Raw genomic sequence first — 19817 nt, forward strand, 5'->3', positions numbered from 1 at the left:
ACAACTTGATAGTTTATCTGTGTTTCGATGGAGACGGCACTTCGGTTTTATCGGTAAGTAAAACATTTTGAGGTTTTGACCTAGAAATACCTTGATTTATTTTTCAAATGTCACGAGCAAAACATTGGTACAATTTAGGGGTTGTCTCTGGAAAACACTATGGAACATTATTATTCCCCTTCCATTCATTCACTCGTTCATTTCGATTTTATAAAAATACCAAAAGTCAAAACAACAACAACAACAACCACAACATTCTCAACAACTTGACAAGTCCGGCCGGAGACTAAAAATATATTTAGGATGACAATTTACAAAAGAGTGTCGGAGTGTAATCGAAAATAAGTATGTGAAATCAATATATTAAATATATGTTACTAGACTCTAGATTTAAAATATTCCCAAAAAAGTAATTATTTTAATTTTTAGGGCCTATGTCCTGTTTTTTTTAATAATATTATTTTTAGGGCCTAATAATATTGTTTTCTTTTTGAAAACTATTTTTTGTTCTTAAAAATGTACACACTCACACATTCAACATTGGATTGCAGTTAATGGATAACTTTCCGTATATGGCACCACCACCTTTTCACTCATTTTTACAAAAAGGATATTTCAATCAGGTAAATTAGATACTATGTATATTATCATATCAAATGAAAAAGTGGTGGCGCCATACGGAAACTTTTCCGAGTTAATTTAGGGCGGGTGAATTGGTGGCGAGGTGCTGAAAACTATCCCAATTAAATGGCCACAAATTAGACCAAGGAACTAGCTGACAAGTTTCATAATAAAAAGGAGGGAAAAGTTTCCGTATGGCGCCACCACTTTTTCATTCGAAATAAAATAATGTAGTATCTAATTTACCTGATTGATATATCCCTTTTTGTAAAAATGAGTGAAAAAGTGGTGGCGCCATACGGAAAGTTATCCAAAAGGAGTACACTACAGTCTAGCGCCCCAAGTAGGGTCTAGCCTCAAATAGCAAATTCTTTGGGCTTTTTGAAACTTCCCGTATGGCGCCACCACTTTTTTACTAATTTTTACAAAAAGGGATATCTCATTGAAGTAAACTTGGTAGTTCATATCGAATGAAAAAGTGGTGGCGCCATACTGAAACTTTTCCAATTCTTTATTTATTCACACTGACTGTGAATCATACACGGTGCCATGTTTATTATTTTTTTTAATTGTCAACTCAATGTCATGACTTGTTTTTATTATGTCATTAATTATGACTTAGCCTTTTCTGGGCGAGTTTATAATCATCAAAAGTATTTTATTTCCAAATATTGTGTTAATTTAATCTGTTTATGAATCAAATGTATGAAATGTTTATCTTATAAAGGAGCCACTGAGATAACACAAGGAAAAATGGCGACGCTGGCAGAGGTGCGTTGCAACAAACAGAGAGAGCGTTCCTTTGTAGGAAGACCAAGACAAGTCAGAAGTGGAATTGCATTAGCCAGAGTTCAACCAGTAGCCCATCGATCTGAAGTACTTCTGGATGATCAGGTACAGTGCATCGGGATCACTACCATTATCATAGCTTTCATCACTGGTCGAATGCTTGTAATGCTTGTGCGCGTCCGCATTACTTGCCATTCTTCACTTACACAACTAGCGCAGGTATTCGGCGCTTGCACAGTAAGCGGAGATGGTGACTATAAGTGTAGAATTCGACGATATACAGAGCCATGAAATACGGCCCTGTTCTGAATCACCTTCACTTAAAGGCAGTGGACACTATTGGTAATTGTCAAAGACCAATCTTCTCACTTGCTGTATCTCAACATATGCATAAAATAACAAACCTGTGAAAATTTGAGCTCAATCGGTCATTGAAGTTGCGAGATAATAATGAAAGAAAAAACACTTGTCACACGAAGTTGTGTACTTTCAGATGCTTGATTTCGAGACCTCATTCTAAATCTGAGGTCTCGAAATCAAATTCGTTGAAAAGTACTTCTTTCTCGAAAACTACTCCACTTCAGAGTGAGCTGTTTCACACATTATTTTATACTATCAACCTCTCCCCATTAATCATTACTAAGCAAGGTTTTATGCTGATAATTATTTTGAGTAACTACCAATAGTGTCCCCTGCTTTTAAGAGTGGCTGCGCTATATGTATCATGATGCCATGACAGAATCATGAGCAAGTGAGATATAATCATGTAGCCTTACTTATAAGAATGGTTGCTAGTCACAGGCCATGAGCTTCACTTTTTGAAGGGGCACAGCAGTTTTCCTTTGGTAAGGGGCATGTGGAAAATGTAAATTTGTAAATTGGATTTTTGCAAAGGGCACCAGAGCAAAAGCACAGGGCCCCACTGCAATAGACCGATCCATTAGGCTCCGCCCACGATGCACGTGTGAGCAAGAACACGTGAGCCTCTTCAATGCCTTTCTGCACAATCTGCCGCGCGCACCAAGCATATGCGCACGCATGTCGGACCTTATTTGTCGGACCTTCGTTGCGTTGTGATTGGTCAATACGCAATGGGGCGGAGCTTAATGGATCAGTCTATTGCTGTGGGTTAATTCAAGGCCTGACTAGTGATAGTTGCATCAGAAGGTTTTGCTGAAGCAGAAGTTTGATGAGTTTCTTGTGGGGGGGGGGACCCTAAGAGTAGCAGCTCAGATCTGGCTGGTATAAAATGTTCAAGGGGAAGGCAAGCCTTTAGGCCCGGTCACACAGGCCCCGATAACGAGAACGATAAAAATGCACGCCCTCGATTGGTTGAAATGCTCCACGCAGAATACGCCCACGCTCATTCAACCAATCGAGGGCGTGCATTTTTATCGTTCTCGTTTTCGTTCTCGTTATCGGGGCCTGTGTGACCGGGCCTTTTCTGCTGTTTTTGAAAGGGCAAGGGAGCAAGGCATTTTCTCCTTGGTGAAGGGCACCTCTATGAGGAAATTGTAGCATTTCAAGGGCATCAAGGCAAGGGCATCAAGGCAATGACCGGGGAGCATGGAGGCAATCGCCTTGGAAGGAGAGAATTCGTTGTGAGATCGAAATAGAAAACTAACTATGTGTTACTGAAAACGTTTTAACACACTCGGCCACTTAGCTGACTTCTGCTTTCCAAATTGACATCGACATGACCATTTTGTGAGTTTGTTTGAAAAAAATTCATGTTTTTCTACTTTCTTCCTTGAAACAGATAAGCCTGGTGGCGCAAACCCAAGATGAGTTAGAGCAAGCGATGCTGTCGCTGAACAATGCACAGAATGATGTCGAGCTGGAGCGATGGAGGTCAGAGGTCACTGACCTCAAGGCTAAGTGTGAAGAGATGATTCTCATACTCACGGTAAGAAAAAATAGCTGAGAATTCGTCAACTAAAAAGTATCTTATTTTCAGTTGAAGTGTCGTGGCCAAGCGGTTAAAGGCACTGAACTTGTTTGGTAATTGTCAAAGACCAGTCTTCTCACTTAATGTATCTCAACATATGCATAAAATAACAAACCGGTGAAAATCTTGACTCAATTGGTCATTGAAGTTGCACAAAAATGATGAAAGAAAAAACACCCTTGTTGTACAAAATAGTGTGCTTTTCAGATAGGAATAAAAGGCTTCTTGCCAGAAGTCTTTTATCATTTTCAAAGCTACATTACTTCAGAGGGAGCCGTTTCTTAGAATGTTTTATGCTATCAACAGCTCTTTGTTGCTTACTACCAAGTAAGGTTTTATGCTAATATATATTTTGAGTAATAACCAATTTTGTACAGTGCCTTTAAGAACACCAAATTCAAACTGTGGTGTTTCTGATCAGCAGAGTGTGGGTTCGAGTACCAGCAGTCGTGACACTTGTGTCCTTAAGCAAAAGACACTGAACCATTGCTTCGTCATTCGGAGGTTGAATGAAAGCTGTTTGTCCCGTCGGTTGTGTAACACACATAAAAGAACCCAGTGCTCTTTCTTATCAAATAGATACTTATATTAGGGGTTCCCCCTGTGTTCCTGGTTTGATTGGCAGCATATTGTGCCACAGCAACCTTGTAAACAATTGCATGGTGATATGTGAAAGGAGTAGATCTCATAATTCAAATGTAGTCCCGTATACCTTGAAGGAAAATACTGTATGATAAAGCGCCACAAGCGTCACTGAGTGACGGATATGTTAGGAATCCACTATTATTATTATTATTATTATTTTCAGTCAAGTTTACTCCATGCTTGTTAACTAATGCACCCTAGGTTGTGGCAAAGTTGAAAGCAGAGTTGATGTACGCTAAGCTGGAATTGGAGAAGATAAGCAAGGCGGGTGGAGACATTCATGAGGCAAGACGGCGAGTGGTATGGCTTGAAGACAGGATGGAGAGTCTGCTTAGCAGATATCGTAAGATGCCCGGGAAGAAACAGGTAAAAAGAAAAGACACTCCGAGACGTTTTAGTGAACAGATTGGCTCAGTAGTTTCTTTCCCTTTCTCAAACCTCGGCTTGGGCTCCAGTTCAGGCTGAGGCTCAGCGCGTTGTGTAAGCAGCTTGCCTTTAAACTGCATTCATAAATACCCCAGACAGTTTCGCTATTCCTATTGGTGGAGAGCGCGCCACCTGGGTGTGTATAAACCTTTGTTTGTGACCGGTAAAAAGTGTTAGTTCATGGGCGTGACACGCGACCTTGCACCTGTTCTTATAAGACAGTTTCTTCATTCCTATTGGTCAAGAGCAACGGCTGAAACAGTTGTAACACATCACGCGATACGCTTAACGCGCACAGCATTCCCTTATAAGGAGTTGTTTACCCGAAGGCGGCGGAGGGCTTTACCATTTCATAGCTGGGGGGGGGGGTGTTGTGTTGAAAGAAATCATTTAACAATTATAATTTTTGCATTTATTCTACTTTTTGACCAAAAAGTGATGATGTTCTTGACCGAAAAGGTATTTATGAATGGGAATCAAAGTGTATTGAATCTTTTTTCAACTAGTGGTTTAAACCCGCCGAGGCCTGGTTCTTAATAATTTATCTCGACTTCGTCTCGTTAAAATTATCAAGAACCAGGCCTCGTTGGGATTAAACCACTAGTTGAAAACCTCTTCACCACACATTGATTCCCTTATTTTGGAGCATCGCCTATTGCATGAACATGAAAACACAGAGCCTGAGTCGGAGACCAAGCCAAGGTTTTTAGAAAGGCCCCTGGTTCAAACCCTGCCTAACATATCTAAAGCCTGGCATGCAGATTGGGTTTTCACTCTGAATGCAACTCATGGCCTTTCCCATAAAAAAACTAAACACACCTCCCTAACACTCAACATTTCATCTTAGTTTCATGTTCGTCCCAATAAATTCAACCATAAAGACTTGTGAAACTCAAATTATTAAATTCACAGTGTCTTTACACAATATTGACAATTTCTTATAGAACATTTGTTGCTGGATAGTGTTATCCAAATTTGTATGGTTAAATTAAGTAAAAATTTGCATGCTAAAAAAAGTCAGTGGTCTGACGGTTCGACCCTAGCAGAGTCTTTCTCAAAGGCTAAAGGATACTAAATGGAGCTACAATAATTTACAAAGAGTTATAAGATTTCTTTTTGCCTCAGCTATAGTCTTCACATCTTTTGTAATGTTTTTCTTTTTTCAATAACAGCCTATTACAGAAAACATAGAATGCATAGATCAACCGATATCAACAGATCTTCAACATGATACCAACTCGCTGAGTGAAAAATCAACACTAGAGAAAACCCCCTCAGAAATCGAGCGGCCCATCTCGATGGCTGATGGCCGGGGTGACAGCAGGGAGGAAGTGCCTAAACCGGAACGTTCCATTCTGAAGCATGGGGCTGCAGAGAGTAGGGGAGGGGGAGAAGGCAGGGTGATGTCTTCTGGAAGACGGTCGAGTGAACGGAGGTTGTCGTTTGGGCAAGGTGAGAATTGGTTGACAACATTCTGATCAGTCTCTTGACGATGACTAGAGCAAGCTAGTCGAATCGTTGAGACCAAATTAAGAACTGACTCCGCGGTAGTACAGTTAATCACGATCCTATAAGCTAAAGTAGTAGTACCAGCCTATTTTCTATACCATCCGCGCGGGTAGTAGTTAAAAAGCAGGACAGTTCTTTTCAGAACTGAGAAGTCTCCCAAACCCCCGAACATCTACTCCACGGTAGTAGAATAAAGCGAGACAGTTCTCTAATCGAACAAACTCTACCCGGCAAGAAGATACACACATAGTGTTACCGCAAACCAAATATACGTTCTGATTAACCAAACTCCATTTTATATTTGCCAATACGAATTACAAAAAAATACGAATAGGGTGAACTGTTGCAAACTGCTTACCAACCAAAATGACCTTTGCAGGCATGGAATTACTCGGAGGACACTGGGGGCATGGCCTCTGTTGCCCCTAGGCCTGGCCTTCGTGCCCCTTCAAAAGTGTCCCATAGAAATTTTTAGATTTTTTAAAGGAAGTGCCCTTTGCAAAATGAAAATGGCCTTGCCCTCAAAAAGATTAAACTCAATGTTAGCTATTGGAATGCCAAAACTAGTTAAAGGGAAGGTACACATTTGGTAGTCGCAAAGACCAGTCTTCTCACTTGGTGTATCCCATCATAAGCATAAAATAACAAGCCTGTGAAAATTTGGGCTCAATTGGTCATCTAAGTTAAAACACCCTTGTTGGACGAATTTGTGTGCTTTCAGATAAGAATAAAAGACTTCTAGCTAGAAGTCTTTTGTTATTCTAGTGAGCAATTACCTCTTTCTCAAAAACTCTGTTTCTTCAGAGGGGGTCGTTTCCCACAATGTTTTATACTATCAACACCTCTCTAATGCTCGTTACCAAGTCAGTTTTTAAGTTAATATTTGTTTTGAGTAATTACCAAACGTGTACCTTCCCTTAATGGCCTGACGCTTCAACCCCAACAGAGTCTTTTTTAAAGGCTGAAACTATCAAATTTTCTACATTATTTTCTCTTTGAACAAGGAGTCAGTTTTGTGTTGTCGTCAAACAGAAATTAGCCTTTGTGTCTTGATTTATTTCTCAGCTACTGTCACTCCAACGGGATCAAGGGCAGCAATGGAAGCGGGTCCCATCGAATCGGGAAGTGATGAGGTGAGCTGCCAGATGAAGATTTTAAGGACGTAGATAATAAACCATAATAAGTTTAGATTGTCTTTATGTTGTACGGTTATGAAACACAAGTTCGGCAACTTCTAAGAGCATATCGTGCTAAGACATGTTCAGAATAAGGTTGAATCAAATGAATACAGGGCTCGAACTCGAACTTGGTGGAGAAATCAACAAGACTGAAGGGCTTGTAGTTCAGAATCTTTACTGGACTAGGATTGTATTTAATAATATTAATTAATAATAATTTGGGGGGCTAATCATCCTTACTCGCAGCTGAGAGCTGAATTGCGAAGGGCGCGGCTACAACGTGTTCGAGAAGCAGGCATGCAAGGGCACCTTTGGCTGCCAGCCACATCAACCCATTATGACCACGGAGTACAGCCAAGATCGAAAGTGTTTGATTTTGCCCGAGGGAGGAAAGCCGGATAGTCTGGAAATCCCTCGTGGCACAGCAGAGAACCAATGCACAACTCAACTCACATTATGTTAGTTTCAAGTAACTTAAATAATTTTGTGAGTGTTTATTTCTGCCGTTGTCCCTTCAAGGGTGACGATACAGACGTAGATGATGATGACGACAACAGTGACGATGACGATGACAGTGACACTGAAATAGATGACAGCGAAGACATTGATGATGACAATGAGAGAGTGGACAACGCATTCATCACGGAGGGCTCCCTCTCAGCCTTGGACTCCCCCGTCCAACTGCTTCCTGTCCCCCGAGACCAAGGTATGTACCAGTACTTTCCTGCGTATAAGATGCCCTCATGGAAACTAGACAATACTTGTGCCAAGTTGCACCTCATGAAACTAGACAATACTTGTGCCAAGTTGCACCTCATGAAAGTAGAAAATACTTGTGCCAAGTTGCACCTCATGAAACTAGACAATACTTGTGCCAAGTTACAATAATATTTGTGAAGGCATCCTTGTGTAATGAACAAGTTTCCTGAAGCTTAATGACAACAAGACAAAATTTATCGTTAATTGATCACCTCGTCTTAAAAGCAGACTCAACGCACAGTCAATACAGATTGGAAATGCCCTCATCACTACCTCCCAAAAGGTGCTAGGAGCCTTGGCGTTTTCGTTTTCTTCGACCACAATTTGACCATTGATAAACACGTTTCAAATATAATATTATGTAAGTCATCTTTCCACCATCTCCGAAAACATTGCAGCAATCAGAGGTGCACTTACCTGCCGAACGTCTTGTCCATTCTCTCATTTCATCACGATTGGATTCCTCCTTCCACCCCCCCCCTAATGCTAAGAAAAGTTGTGTTTGTGCCATTGCATGTTGCAACGGCACAATCGCGAAAAAAAATACAAATTTTGCACATTTGGGTTTTAGTATGGAGTGTCGGTCGAAAAATACAGGTGGGCAAAAGTAAAACATTAAATATGTATTAATTTTTGGTTTTACCCATATTCACCGATGTGTGTAGCACTGTATACTCAGTACTTCCCCGAGTCCTGTGAAAAAAATCACAGGCATTTTACTCGGGTGGGATTCGAACCCACGACCCTTGCAATTCTAGAGCAGTGTCTTACCAACTAGACCACCGAGATTGCCCGGTAGCTAGAGGCAGTTCGAATCCCATGTTTAGCAGCGGGTACTGTTTAACATCTATTAAATATGTATTTTTTTGATTTGTTTATACCCAGGAGAACCTGATGATGAGGACATCAATAGAGATTTTGCAGCTGAGTATTGGATGTCACCTCATCACAGGTAAATGTAATAATAATCTACACTGTAATACTATTATTATTATTATTATTATTATTATTATTATTATTATTATTATTATTATTATTATTATTATTATTATTATTATTACTATTATTATTATTATTATTATTATTATTATTATTATTATTATTATTATTATTATTATTATTAATATACACATAATGAATGTTTATGAGTGCAATGGTGCGAATATGTTCATGAGTTGAAAGATGGAATGTTCTATTCAACGAGGCGGAGCCGAGTTGAATGGAACATTCCAGCTTTCAACGAATGAACATATTCGCACCATTGCACGAATGAAAAACATTCATTATTTGTTTTATATAACATCCAAGTAGAACTTTGTAATTTTGATTGAAAGATACAACTTTCAAAACAAACAATTTCAACTGTAGAAGCCGAATGCTAGTAATTTTACTATGCCTTCTTGCAGAACACCTGCTGCGTTACCAAAGACACGCGCACGCAGTGATGTTTTTACTCAGCTTTTTCGTTCCATCCGAAAAGTACCATTGCACGCTGCCAGCGTGCAATGGTACTTTTCGGATGGGACGAAAAAGCACGGTGAGTGACTCAGCGTGCAATGGTACTTTTATTTGCTATCACGTGACGGACAATCCTCCAATCAAATGGCAAGGATCTGCTTGGGTGTTATATAATACCCATTATTATTATTATTATTATTATCAAATCACACAGGACCCCCCAGAACAAAGACTGCCGACGTTATGGCTGGATAGTTCAATTTGTAATAATAATAATAGACCATTTTTATATAGCGTTTTTTCATGCCCGAGGGGTGTCTCAAAGCGCTTCCGACATTATTACCCCTGGTCACTGGGCCTTAAATCATTCCTTAAACCATCTCAGCTCCCTGGGGAGTATACAGCCTGTGCGCAGTGTATGCGCTACTCGGCTAAACCAATCACAAGAACCGTCTCTGCCCTCACAGGTACCCATTTACCGCTTGGTGGAGAGAAGCAATTTTAGTTAAGTGTCTTGCTCAGGGACACAAGTGTCACGACCGGGATTCGAACCCACCCTACTGCTGAACAGAAGCATCAGAGCTTGAGTTCGGTGCTCTTATCCAGTTGGCCACGACACCCCACGATAAGTGTTCTGGGTTCTTTTGTGTGCACATTGATCCAGAGCAATAGAATAAATAGCAACAAAGTTCTGAAAGGACAAATCAAAACCCATTAATGTTTTCTGTTCAACCCAAAAGTACTACTTTTGTTTTATCATCTTGGTGATCCCCAAAACGATGTGACGCGATTCCTAAAGATACCTGTTCAGAGAAGATGATGAAGAAATGTCAGTTTTAGTTGTGGGACGAAAACCTCAAAATAGGGAAAACCAATGCAATCAGGTAGGGACTGAAAAGCCTATACATATACAAGGCTCCGGTCGGAGGTAAGATTCAAGGTTCAAGGTTCATAGTTCATTTTATTTACCACAGTATCAACAAATTAAATTCATTATCACTCAAGAGCGATCAGTTTAGAGAATACAATACAGTAAAGATCAATCAAGATGAAAATGAATATGATACCGCAGAGGGATCCATTTTAGAAGCAGAGCTTATAGGCAATGGTCCCTAAAGACATGCATTTGCATTGAGACACATATACTAAATACACTTGAGGTGAACCAAAAGGTCCGCAGGCGAGGCGAGATTTTAAAAAAATGTAGTAAAATTAATCTCTATGCACATGCACTTAAACTTAATAAGAAATTTAACTAAACACTTAACAACAGACGAAGGACGTACACAAAACACTGGACACAAAACTAAACACATCGGCCTTGCAGGTCTGCTAGTTAAGTACCGACCGAGACTGAATGATCACACCCAGGGGATACCACCAAGGTCCATGTTGAAACAGAAAGGCAGGGACGGAAACCACTGAGCCATCTGGAATGCACAGTACTCTTAATTAAAAAAACAAACTGATCTGGATTAATGGAAATACATAACTAAAGTAACCATGTTGTTTATTAATCATGATAGGTTTGAGTACAGCGAACAGAGAGAAGTGATTACCAGGGAAAATCCACTGTCTTATCATAACCTGGGATTAGCCGTCCAGTCATCGTTCATTGAACCAGGTAGGATACCAGTTACCCACCCTCACTTTGATCTAAAAACACTTGTTCTTGCTGAGCCCTTATAATACTTCCTATTTTACATTATGCAAATTCCGATTAAACATCCTTTTAGCTTTTTCATTTTGTCTTTCTAGCGCTTTGAACTGAGACACTTAACAAATGAATATGTTTAAATTGTTTTTTAAAATGTTTTTATTTCCCCCACTTAAGCCCTAGGAAAGAAGGTTTTTGAAAAAAGGTCCCAAAGTCCGCCCAAGATGTCCATTGCTCATTGTAAGTTTCAGCACAAGATGTAACCGGCCTTCGCCCACAGCACTGCATGTTGCACAATAACCTACCTCTCTGGTGTTGACATTTTGGGAAACTGAAAAGTTTGTAATTTTCTCTCATCTTGTCTGCAGACATGCAACTTTTAATCAGATTTTCTCTTTTTTCCCCCTTTAATTCTGGTGCTGTTTTGGGGGCAGTTGGATTGGCGTGGTAGTTTCTTTCCACACCTTCCCCCCTTTTATGACCCCCCCCCCCCCCCATGCGGACATGTCGGATTCCAACACGGGGGCGCTATTTAATATTCTCTGTGGTTTTCCTCCCACATCTTAAACTTAAACTTAAACTTGTTTCCTTGTCTTCTCTCCATGGGGTTCTTGGCTTGTCTAGTGATTAAGTTCACTTTTATGAGAATCCATGATCTCACAACTAGAATTTTAAAAACTTAAATAAATCTTTCATAAGAGTGTCATTTTAGGGGCAGTTGAATTGGCGTGGTAGTTTCTTTCCACGCCTTCCCCCTTCTACGACCCCCCATTCGGATCCCAACACCGGGGCGCTATTTAATATTTCTCTGGGGTTTTCCTCCCACATCTAAAATTGAAACTTCTTTCCTTGTCTTCTCTCCATGGGGTTCTTGGCTTGTCTAGTGATTAAGTTCACTTTTATGATAATCCTGACTTCACAACCAGAATTAATTAATTAATTAATAAATAAATCAATAAATAAATCAATAGAACACTGAAAACACTAGAAACTAAGTGTGGTTTTGCCACTGTGTTTTTTTTTCAATTACAAACTTGCATGTCTGTATTTTCTGCTCTACTGTTCACCAAAATCAAACTTCTTGCATGATCTGAGAAAAAAAATCACGTCAAGGTTTTATGAGGTTCACACCTACATAGGTTCAGGTAGTTTACTAATCAATAAGTTTGATCAAATAAGTTTGAATGCTGGCTGAACCAGTTTGAAAACTCAAACAGTCAGGGGACTGATGATAACGATTTTGATTGAATTAATATCTTGTCATCTCAGAAACAAGAAATTTCCTCTTACCTTGATCCTGCTGTTTCCCCACTATCTATAATTTTTCTTATTGACAGTCTAACCACATGACCACGGTGACTTAAAGGGAAGGTACACGTTTGGTAATTACTCAAAACAAATATTAACTTAAAAACTGACTTGGTAACAAGCATTGGAGAGCTGTAGATAGTATAAAACATTGTTGGAAACGACTCCCTCTGAAGTAAAATAATTATTCCTGACCGAAAGCACACAAATTCGTCCAAGCGAGGGTGTTTTTTCTTTCATCATTTTCTCGCAACTTCGATGACCAATTGAGCCCAAATTTTCGCAGGCTTGTTATTTTATGCTTATGATGGGATACACCAAGTGAGAACACTGGTCTTTGACAATTACAAAACATGTACAGTGCCTTTAAGCTGTTAACAAAAGCTGTGTCTAGGTTTTCTAAACTGTTCCTGGTATTAATACAGATCCAAAGTTGAAAACAAACATTACATTATTATTTTTCTGGTTGGGATTCGAACCCCCATTCATTTCAAAACATTAAGAAGCAAAAAATGCAGTATTTTTAACAAACTTAATTTATTTCACCTGATTATTTTTCTTGTCATACTTTCTCACCAAATGGTTTGTCTCCACTTGTAGTCAGTCAACATACCTATACAAATGTCAGCAATGGTGTTCATTTTTACACTTCATCCGGTCTTTAAACTGGTCCAACACACACACATGCACACACAAACTTCTTAGGAGTGCGCATAAATCATCTAGGGTTAGGTTGAACATACTGACGACATGCACGTGGCAACTGTGTCGCTTTGTTGAAATTCACACACAGCACACACACACACACACAGTCCTGTGTTGCAGTAACTCTGTGGAGTTCTGATTATGCAAATCTTCATAAACATTTCTTTGAATTTCACCTTTCTGAAATAAGGTGTCAGCAGAATTATCAGGGTGAGTTGACACCAGCCGTTTTCTCTTTTTGGCAACACTTTTGGGGTCGTCATCTGTTGATAAAAAAACTTCTAAGAAATGTTTTTAATTCAAAAATGTATTTATTGTTCCAGCCCCTCCGGCAAAAGAAGAGCTTCCATGGCGTCCACGCAGAAAGGGCAGTGATCTACCCGATGTCCATGTAAGTGCCAAAGTACCTTGCATGTAGCACAATAAAACAACACTAGTGTGCATGTTATCAAGGCAGTGGACACTATTGGTAGTTACTCAAACTAATTATTAGCATAAAACCTTACTTGGTGACGAGTAATGGGGAGAGGTTGGTGGTATAAAACATTGTGAGAAACGGCTCCCTCTGAAGTGCCATAGTTCTCGAAGTAATTTTCCACGAATTTGATTTCAAGACCTCAGATTTAGAATGTGAGGTCTCAAAATCAAGCATCTGAAAGGACAACCCCGTGTGACAAGGGTGTTTTTCCTTTCATTATTATCTCCCAACTTTGATGACCAATTGAGCTAAAATTTTCACAGGTTTGTTATTTTATGCATATGTTGAGATACACCAAGTGAGAAGACCGGTCTTCGACAATTACCAAAGGTGTCCAGTGTCTTTAAAGAGGCTGCAGGATACATTTGTAAATAGGACGCTGTTACGTTATTCATGTAAATTTTTGTAAATAATCTTTCATTAAAAACAAATTGTTTTATTTTTCTGATCAATTGGTGGCTTGGATTGGTACTTGCTCTTTATCTTTGCGTGATTCTCGGCCCAAAGGTGGAAGAAAAGGAGTAAAGGCCCGGTCAAACAGGCCCCGATAACGAAAACGAGAGTGATAAAAATGCACGCCCTCGATTGGTTGAATGAGCGTGGGCGGATTCTGCGTGGAGCAATTCAACCAATAGAATGCATTCCCTTTCAGCGTTTTCGTTTTTGTTTTTGTTATCGCTGCTGTGTGACTTGGCCTTTAGGTGACACTGAGCATCCACCTTAGGAAATGTCATGCTTTAATATTGACCCTTTTCACCTGACGTCGTCATCAGAATAATTTTGGATGCGCCATTTTGGTGGTCAATGTCAACGTGCATTATTCAGTGAAGTGCGCATTTAAGGCGACGCGGCGTTTACAGTAAACCTATTGACCACCCAAAAAAGGTGAGCTTGACACAGTCGCCGCGTTTGACGTGTGTGCATGGGTCAATACATGTACCCCTTACATTTGTCGTCATATACGCCCAAAACAGTTCCCTCTCTGAGGTCAATGAAGAGCTATCATTGGCTCTGAGTCGAGATTGGTTATTCAGTATGCAAAAGCGTGCAAAAGTCAAGAACATTTCCTTTAATTTTGCTTTTAGTTTTTTTTTTAAGTCATCTCTGAACCTCAAACGTTGTCAAGGCTTTCATGAAACAGAATATATGTAGTCCTTTTTGCTTTACGTGTGGAAAATTACAAAGTTACATTATGAAATGACTGAACCATTACTACTAATCATTCATTCATTTTTCATTCTTATGTTGTTAATGTTCATTTGATTCCTGCTGCTTTTTTAACACGTCTGGCCGTCAGTTGGAAGGTGTAAGTTTGAAAAATTTGTAAACATTCTTGTTGTTGTTGTTGTTGGTTTTGGAAACATGGTGTTTTTGCATGCAAATTTGGTCAACATTCCAAATGGAAATTTCCATTCAATGAATTTGCATTGTTAAAATTGTTGGTTAATGTTTTTGCACAAAATGTCACACCCTGCAAAACTGCACGACCTTAAAATTTGTTTGTTTGTTTATTGTCCATTCATTTTGGGTCGGACAGAGACAAAATTGGCAGAGTGTGATTTGAACCTGCAACGTGCCAGATATCGAACCCTATTGTGGGCAGTCCCCCTGCATATATTTGTTTTCAGGTGTGCCAGTCACCTTGGTGTGGTAAGACTGCAGGACTTGCAATCACAAGGTTGCAGGTTCGAATCCCTAGCTAACTGCTGATTTCACAATGACTAGAATAAATATTGTCGTCTAGTTACTGAATCACAATTTCTTGATTTGTGCAATTCATAATCATAGACGTCAATTAATTCATTCAGTCGATGCCGAGCATCGGATGATGACCCTCCAAACGCGTTGGTCTTTCATTGCTGTACGCAGCTCCTCCCCGTCACAGGCCAGAGTCCCGGCACAAGGTGTCCACATAGGTGGTTTGTGGTCTGCCACGGGTACAGTGTCCCTGAGTAGAGGCCCATAGCACCAGCCTGCTCACTGCCAGCTCAGTATGTCTGAGACACAGTGACCTGCTAATCTCAGCCTTCTTGTCCTAATCTTGGTGGCTAACATTTGGTAGTCTACACATTAAACCAATGTTTGAGAGAGATCGACTGTTGCCAGCTTGGTTGTTTATGTGTATATCCCATTGAGGGAGTTTGCCAAGTTCCCTCGAAGGGAAGATCATCTAAACAAACAGTCAGAAGTCCTTCAACCTGTGACTGCTGTATAACCAGGGATCCCTCCCAAGTTACGATACAACCTGGGAAGCGGCATGAGAGGGATCACTTTACAATAGTAACAAGTTGAATGGCTTTTGACTGGCACCCCAAAATGTTTAAGGCTGAATGGTTAAGTTGGTCTACCAACTTAACCATTCAGCATGGGCACCTTAAAGACACTGGACACTATTGGTAATTGTCAAAGACCAGTCTTCTCACTTGGTGTATCTCAACATATGCATAAAATAACAAACCTGTAGAAATTTGAGCTCAATCGGTCGTCGAAGTTGTGAAATAATAATGAAAGAATAAAACACCCTTGTCACACAGAGTTGTGTGTTTTTAGATGGTCGATTTTGAGACCTCAAATTCTAAATATGAGGTCTCGAAATCAAATTCATGGAAAATTACTTCTTTCTCGAAAACTACGTAACTTCAGAGGGAGCCATTTTTCACAATGTTTTATATCATCAATCTCTCCCCATTACTCGTCACCAAGAAAGGTTTTATGCTAATAATTATTTTGAGTAATTACCAATAGTGTACACTGCCTTTAAAGGCAGTGAATAGTGTCCACTGCCTTTAATCTGGAGATTGCAGGTACAAATCCTGCTCTAGTGAATTTGTCTTTGTTCAACCCAAACTTGTTTAAAAATATACCCAGTCCACACCTTCCCATGTGGTTTATCATAAATAATGGTGCAAGCAAAAACTCAACAACTAAAAGAATTTAAACGATTCACTAATAACGAACCACTAAAAGCTAAAATTATATATTGATACCTCACCATGCAACGCCTCAAATCCCATATAAAAACACCTTCCGATATTTTTGTCTTGGCTGGTTTTCTACCTTTTGCCCAGGTAGTAGTTTTTAAAAGCAGGACAGTTCTTTTCTGAACTGATAAGTCTCTCGAATTTCAAAAATCTACTCCGCGGTAGTAGAATGCACAGTTCTCCAAAGAACAAAATCTATTTGGCAAGTAGACACACACATTGTGTTACCACAAACCAAATAATATTATAATAATAACAACTGTATTTATAACGCGCCTTTTGCCAAAGGATACAAAGCGCCAGGTATTATTACTGCAAGGAGTGGGGCGAATTTTTGAGATATAAGACCTAATCCTTAAGCACCATGTAATGGTTTACAAGGTGCTATGGCGCAATATGCTGCCAATCCAGCCAGGAACACCGGGGCGAACCCCTTCTCTTTTCGATAAATGCACTGGGTTCTTTTACGTGCGTTTACACAACACATGGGACCAACAGCTTTACGTCCCATCCGAAGGACAAAGCAATGGTTATGTGTCTTGCTTAAGGACACAAGTGTCACGGCTGGGGATTCCAACCCACACTCTGCTGATCAGAAACACCAGAGTTTGAATTCGGTGCTCTTAACCGCTCGGCCACGACACTCCCATTGATACTTCACACCATGCAATGCCTCAAATCCTATATAACTAAAAGCACCTTCAGATATTTGTTCTTCTTCTTCACTTGAATGCATGAACAGTGAAATAATATTGAGTGTTTGTGTTTTGGTTCTTTGTTGTCTCTCATGACTAACCATTCTTATTGTTTGTAACCCACTAACATCACTGTGTGTCAACGTTGTTGTCTTGTTTTCCAGTCCCGTCGTCCTGGCTTCAAATCACCACAGGTTGGTTTAAATAATTGTATTATAATTCTTTTGTTTAAAGGATTTGGGTACTTTTTCAAGGGTTTGAAGACAATGATAGTGGAAATATTACTTACTGAGGTGCTGTAGTTTGTGAGAAATGAGTAAAACAATGTCATGGAAATTTGTTGTAAATGCTTAAAATAATTTTTTTTCTCATGAGACCAAAGTTATTTTCATGACATTGTTTTACTCATTTCCCCAAAAATACAGCACCTCAGCACGTAATATTTTCAGGGAAGCTTTCTACTGTCATTATCTTCAAACTGTGTAAGTTTAGTGTAAATCTGTAGACATTGACCCTTTAACCCTCCTTTCCTTCCCCAATTGTAAAGGTTAGCCTTTTTGAGATATGGAAGACACTATACAGTATGAGTGCGACTTTTGCTTGTCGTAAATACAGTCAAATTTACCCAACCCCAAAGCCCTTTTCAAATTAGAGAGTTTTTGTTTTCGAAGATGAATGGTTCTGCGACGGTATTAATAGTTGTCTGCCAAACGTTGTCGTTTTCAGCACAGCGCAGATACATCCCAAGTGTCGTAGAATTCGAGGGCAACCGTCCTCAAAGCTGATGCATACGCAGATAACGCCAAATGTCATCATTACTGTCGCAGAGCCATCCGTCTTTAAAATACAAAATCTTTCTACTACTCTGTGCTGGGGGTTGCCCCCAGTAAATGATGGCCGGCCTTTTCATTCTATGAGCCCTTTACTCCCGGTTTTCCCCCAGTCTGCCCCGGCAAATGGGGCAACTCTGGGGAATAAGCGCCCCTGCTCTGGAGAAGAGGTAGAGGGTATTACCCTGTGTTTTTTTTTTAAACATGTATCCCAAACTCGGTGGCATAGGAACCTAGGCGGGGAGAGTGTGAAAATGCGCCGGGGTAAGAAAAGCCCCGATGCCTCCCAGGGCGTCATAGACCTTTTCGCAAATACCGGGGCGCGCGCGTAAAGCTTGGAATTAGGTGCATTGTGGTCTAGCTGGTATCCAAATAGACCTTTCTTTTGCAACGTCACAGCCCGAGTTTTTGCCAACCCAGATTGGAAAACTATGGAAAGCCGTAAGTGCAAATCAAGAAAAGATCGCTATTTTTGATAACAATGTAACCAAATTTGTTGATTTTGTTTAAAATAAAACAACTAATTATAAGAGATATTTTGTTTAATTAAAAGTTAGCAGAAATGGTTGAATTTTGTTAAAACATCTGTTAATACGATTGAATGCTTTACTAACATTCGGCCGACCATGCCAACCAAGGCGGTTTGTTTATCAACAAAAGAAAGGTCTATTTGATCCATATCTATCCCACAATGCACCTCATTCAACAGTCTGCGCTTGCGCATTGGTATTTGCGATAAGGTCTATTCCAAGGGGATAAGAGACACAGTGTGAAAACAGCTCACTGGAGTTGTGTCATAGTCTTGTGTTTCACCATGTCTTTAAGCTGCTTAGTGATTTTGCTGATGTTCTGTTTGGTTTGCTTGAGAAGTTCAATAATTGTTTTTATTTCTTTGTAAAAATTAGTCGCCAGATAATCGCCAGATCTGTGCTCATTTTCATAGAGCTGCTTAACGGCAGATTTTATGCTAACTGCACGATTTCCATTTCTTAAGCACCGCTTAACAGAAGCATACGAAAATGCTTGCCCCCTTTCCTTTTGCTTATCAGGCAGGATGGCAGCTTAATTTTCCTGCTAACCTGTGAAATACCTTTACACCTCAGCAAATTGTTCTGCTACAGTAAGCACGAAAATTTGCTTACCGTTACGCAGCACTATGAAATTGGGCCCTGGGCCCTTTGGTGGTTAGGAGTTGGGGGTGTGGAATTCCCTGTAGATGTTGACATTCTGATCTTTGTTTATTCCCTTTTGTAGAAAATTGCCCTAGACAAGCTGTCGGAACGAATTCACAAGATCTGGAACAAGATGGAAGATGCCACGAGGAAATCCATCGACTGCAGCACCAGCCAGATCAGCGAACAGAAGGGTTCCATCATCAGGCAGGTGGAGAGTAAGTCGCTTGAAGGAGCACGGCAGTCAAGAAGTAGCTTGGAATCATAGAGTTATATATAAGAACTAGAGGGCGCACTGGTGATGCCGCTTGCACAAACGCAACAGGACCGCAAGGAGACACGCGCGCCATTCTGTACGCGCGTTGAATATGAAACACACGTTGGAGTTTGTGTTTATTGAACGCAACGCGATGCTGGTTTTTTTAACTTACAAAATGGCCGTACAACCACACGCTAAGCAATGCCTGTTTAGTCAACTTAGAAAATGGCCGCCTGCGCGCATGACAGGTCGCGTTTATAGGCCAGTGCGCCCTCTTGAAAAAATATATAACTCTATGCTAGGAACGCTTCCAGAGGGTGGGGTTTAAAAGGGCTGCGCCATCTTGATCAAAGCTTCTGACTTTACATGGTATTAAGGCCCGGTCACACAGGCCTCGAT

At 40.2% G+C, this 19817-nt stretch overlaps 1 protein-coding gene across 2 annotated transcripts in view; it reads left to right on the plus strand.

The window, feature by feature from the left end:
- The window catches only part of LOC117292104, a 37698-nt gene continuing 17881 nt past the window's right edge, over positions 1–19817 (plus strand). Inside the window, exons 1-12 of one of the 2 annotated variants that reach the window (XM_033774025.1) lie at positions 1–53; positions 1349–1515; positions 3170–3316; positions 4205–4369; positions 5602–5881; positions 7004–7071; positions 7636–7822; positions 8761–8827; positions 10860–10957; positions 13327–13394; positions 14779–14787; positions 19242–19377. In XM_033774025.1, the coding sequence (XP_033629916.1) occupies positions 1375–1515; positions 3170–3316; positions 4205–4369; positions 5602–5881; positions 7004–7071; positions 7636–7822; positions 8761–8827; positions 10860–10957; positions 13327–13394; positions 14779–14787; positions 19242–19377 (1366 nt within the window). In that variant the 5' untranslated portion in view covers positions 1–53; positions 1349–1374. The remainder of the gene's footprint in view (positions 54–1348; positions 1516–3169; positions 3317–4204; positions 4370–5601; positions 5882–7003; positions 7072–7635; positions 7823–8760; positions 8828–10859; positions 10958–13326; positions 13395–14778; positions 14788–19241; positions 19378–19817) is intronic. The other variant, XM_033774026.1, reaches the window with a different exon arrangement.

Source organism: Asterias rubens, chromosome 7, assembly GCF_902459465.1.
Source record: "Asterias rubens chromosome 7, eAstRub1.3, whole genome shotgun sequence".
Lineage (NCBI taxonomy): Eukaryota > Metazoa > Echinodermata > Asteroidea > Forcipulatida > Asteriidae > Asterias > Asterias rubens.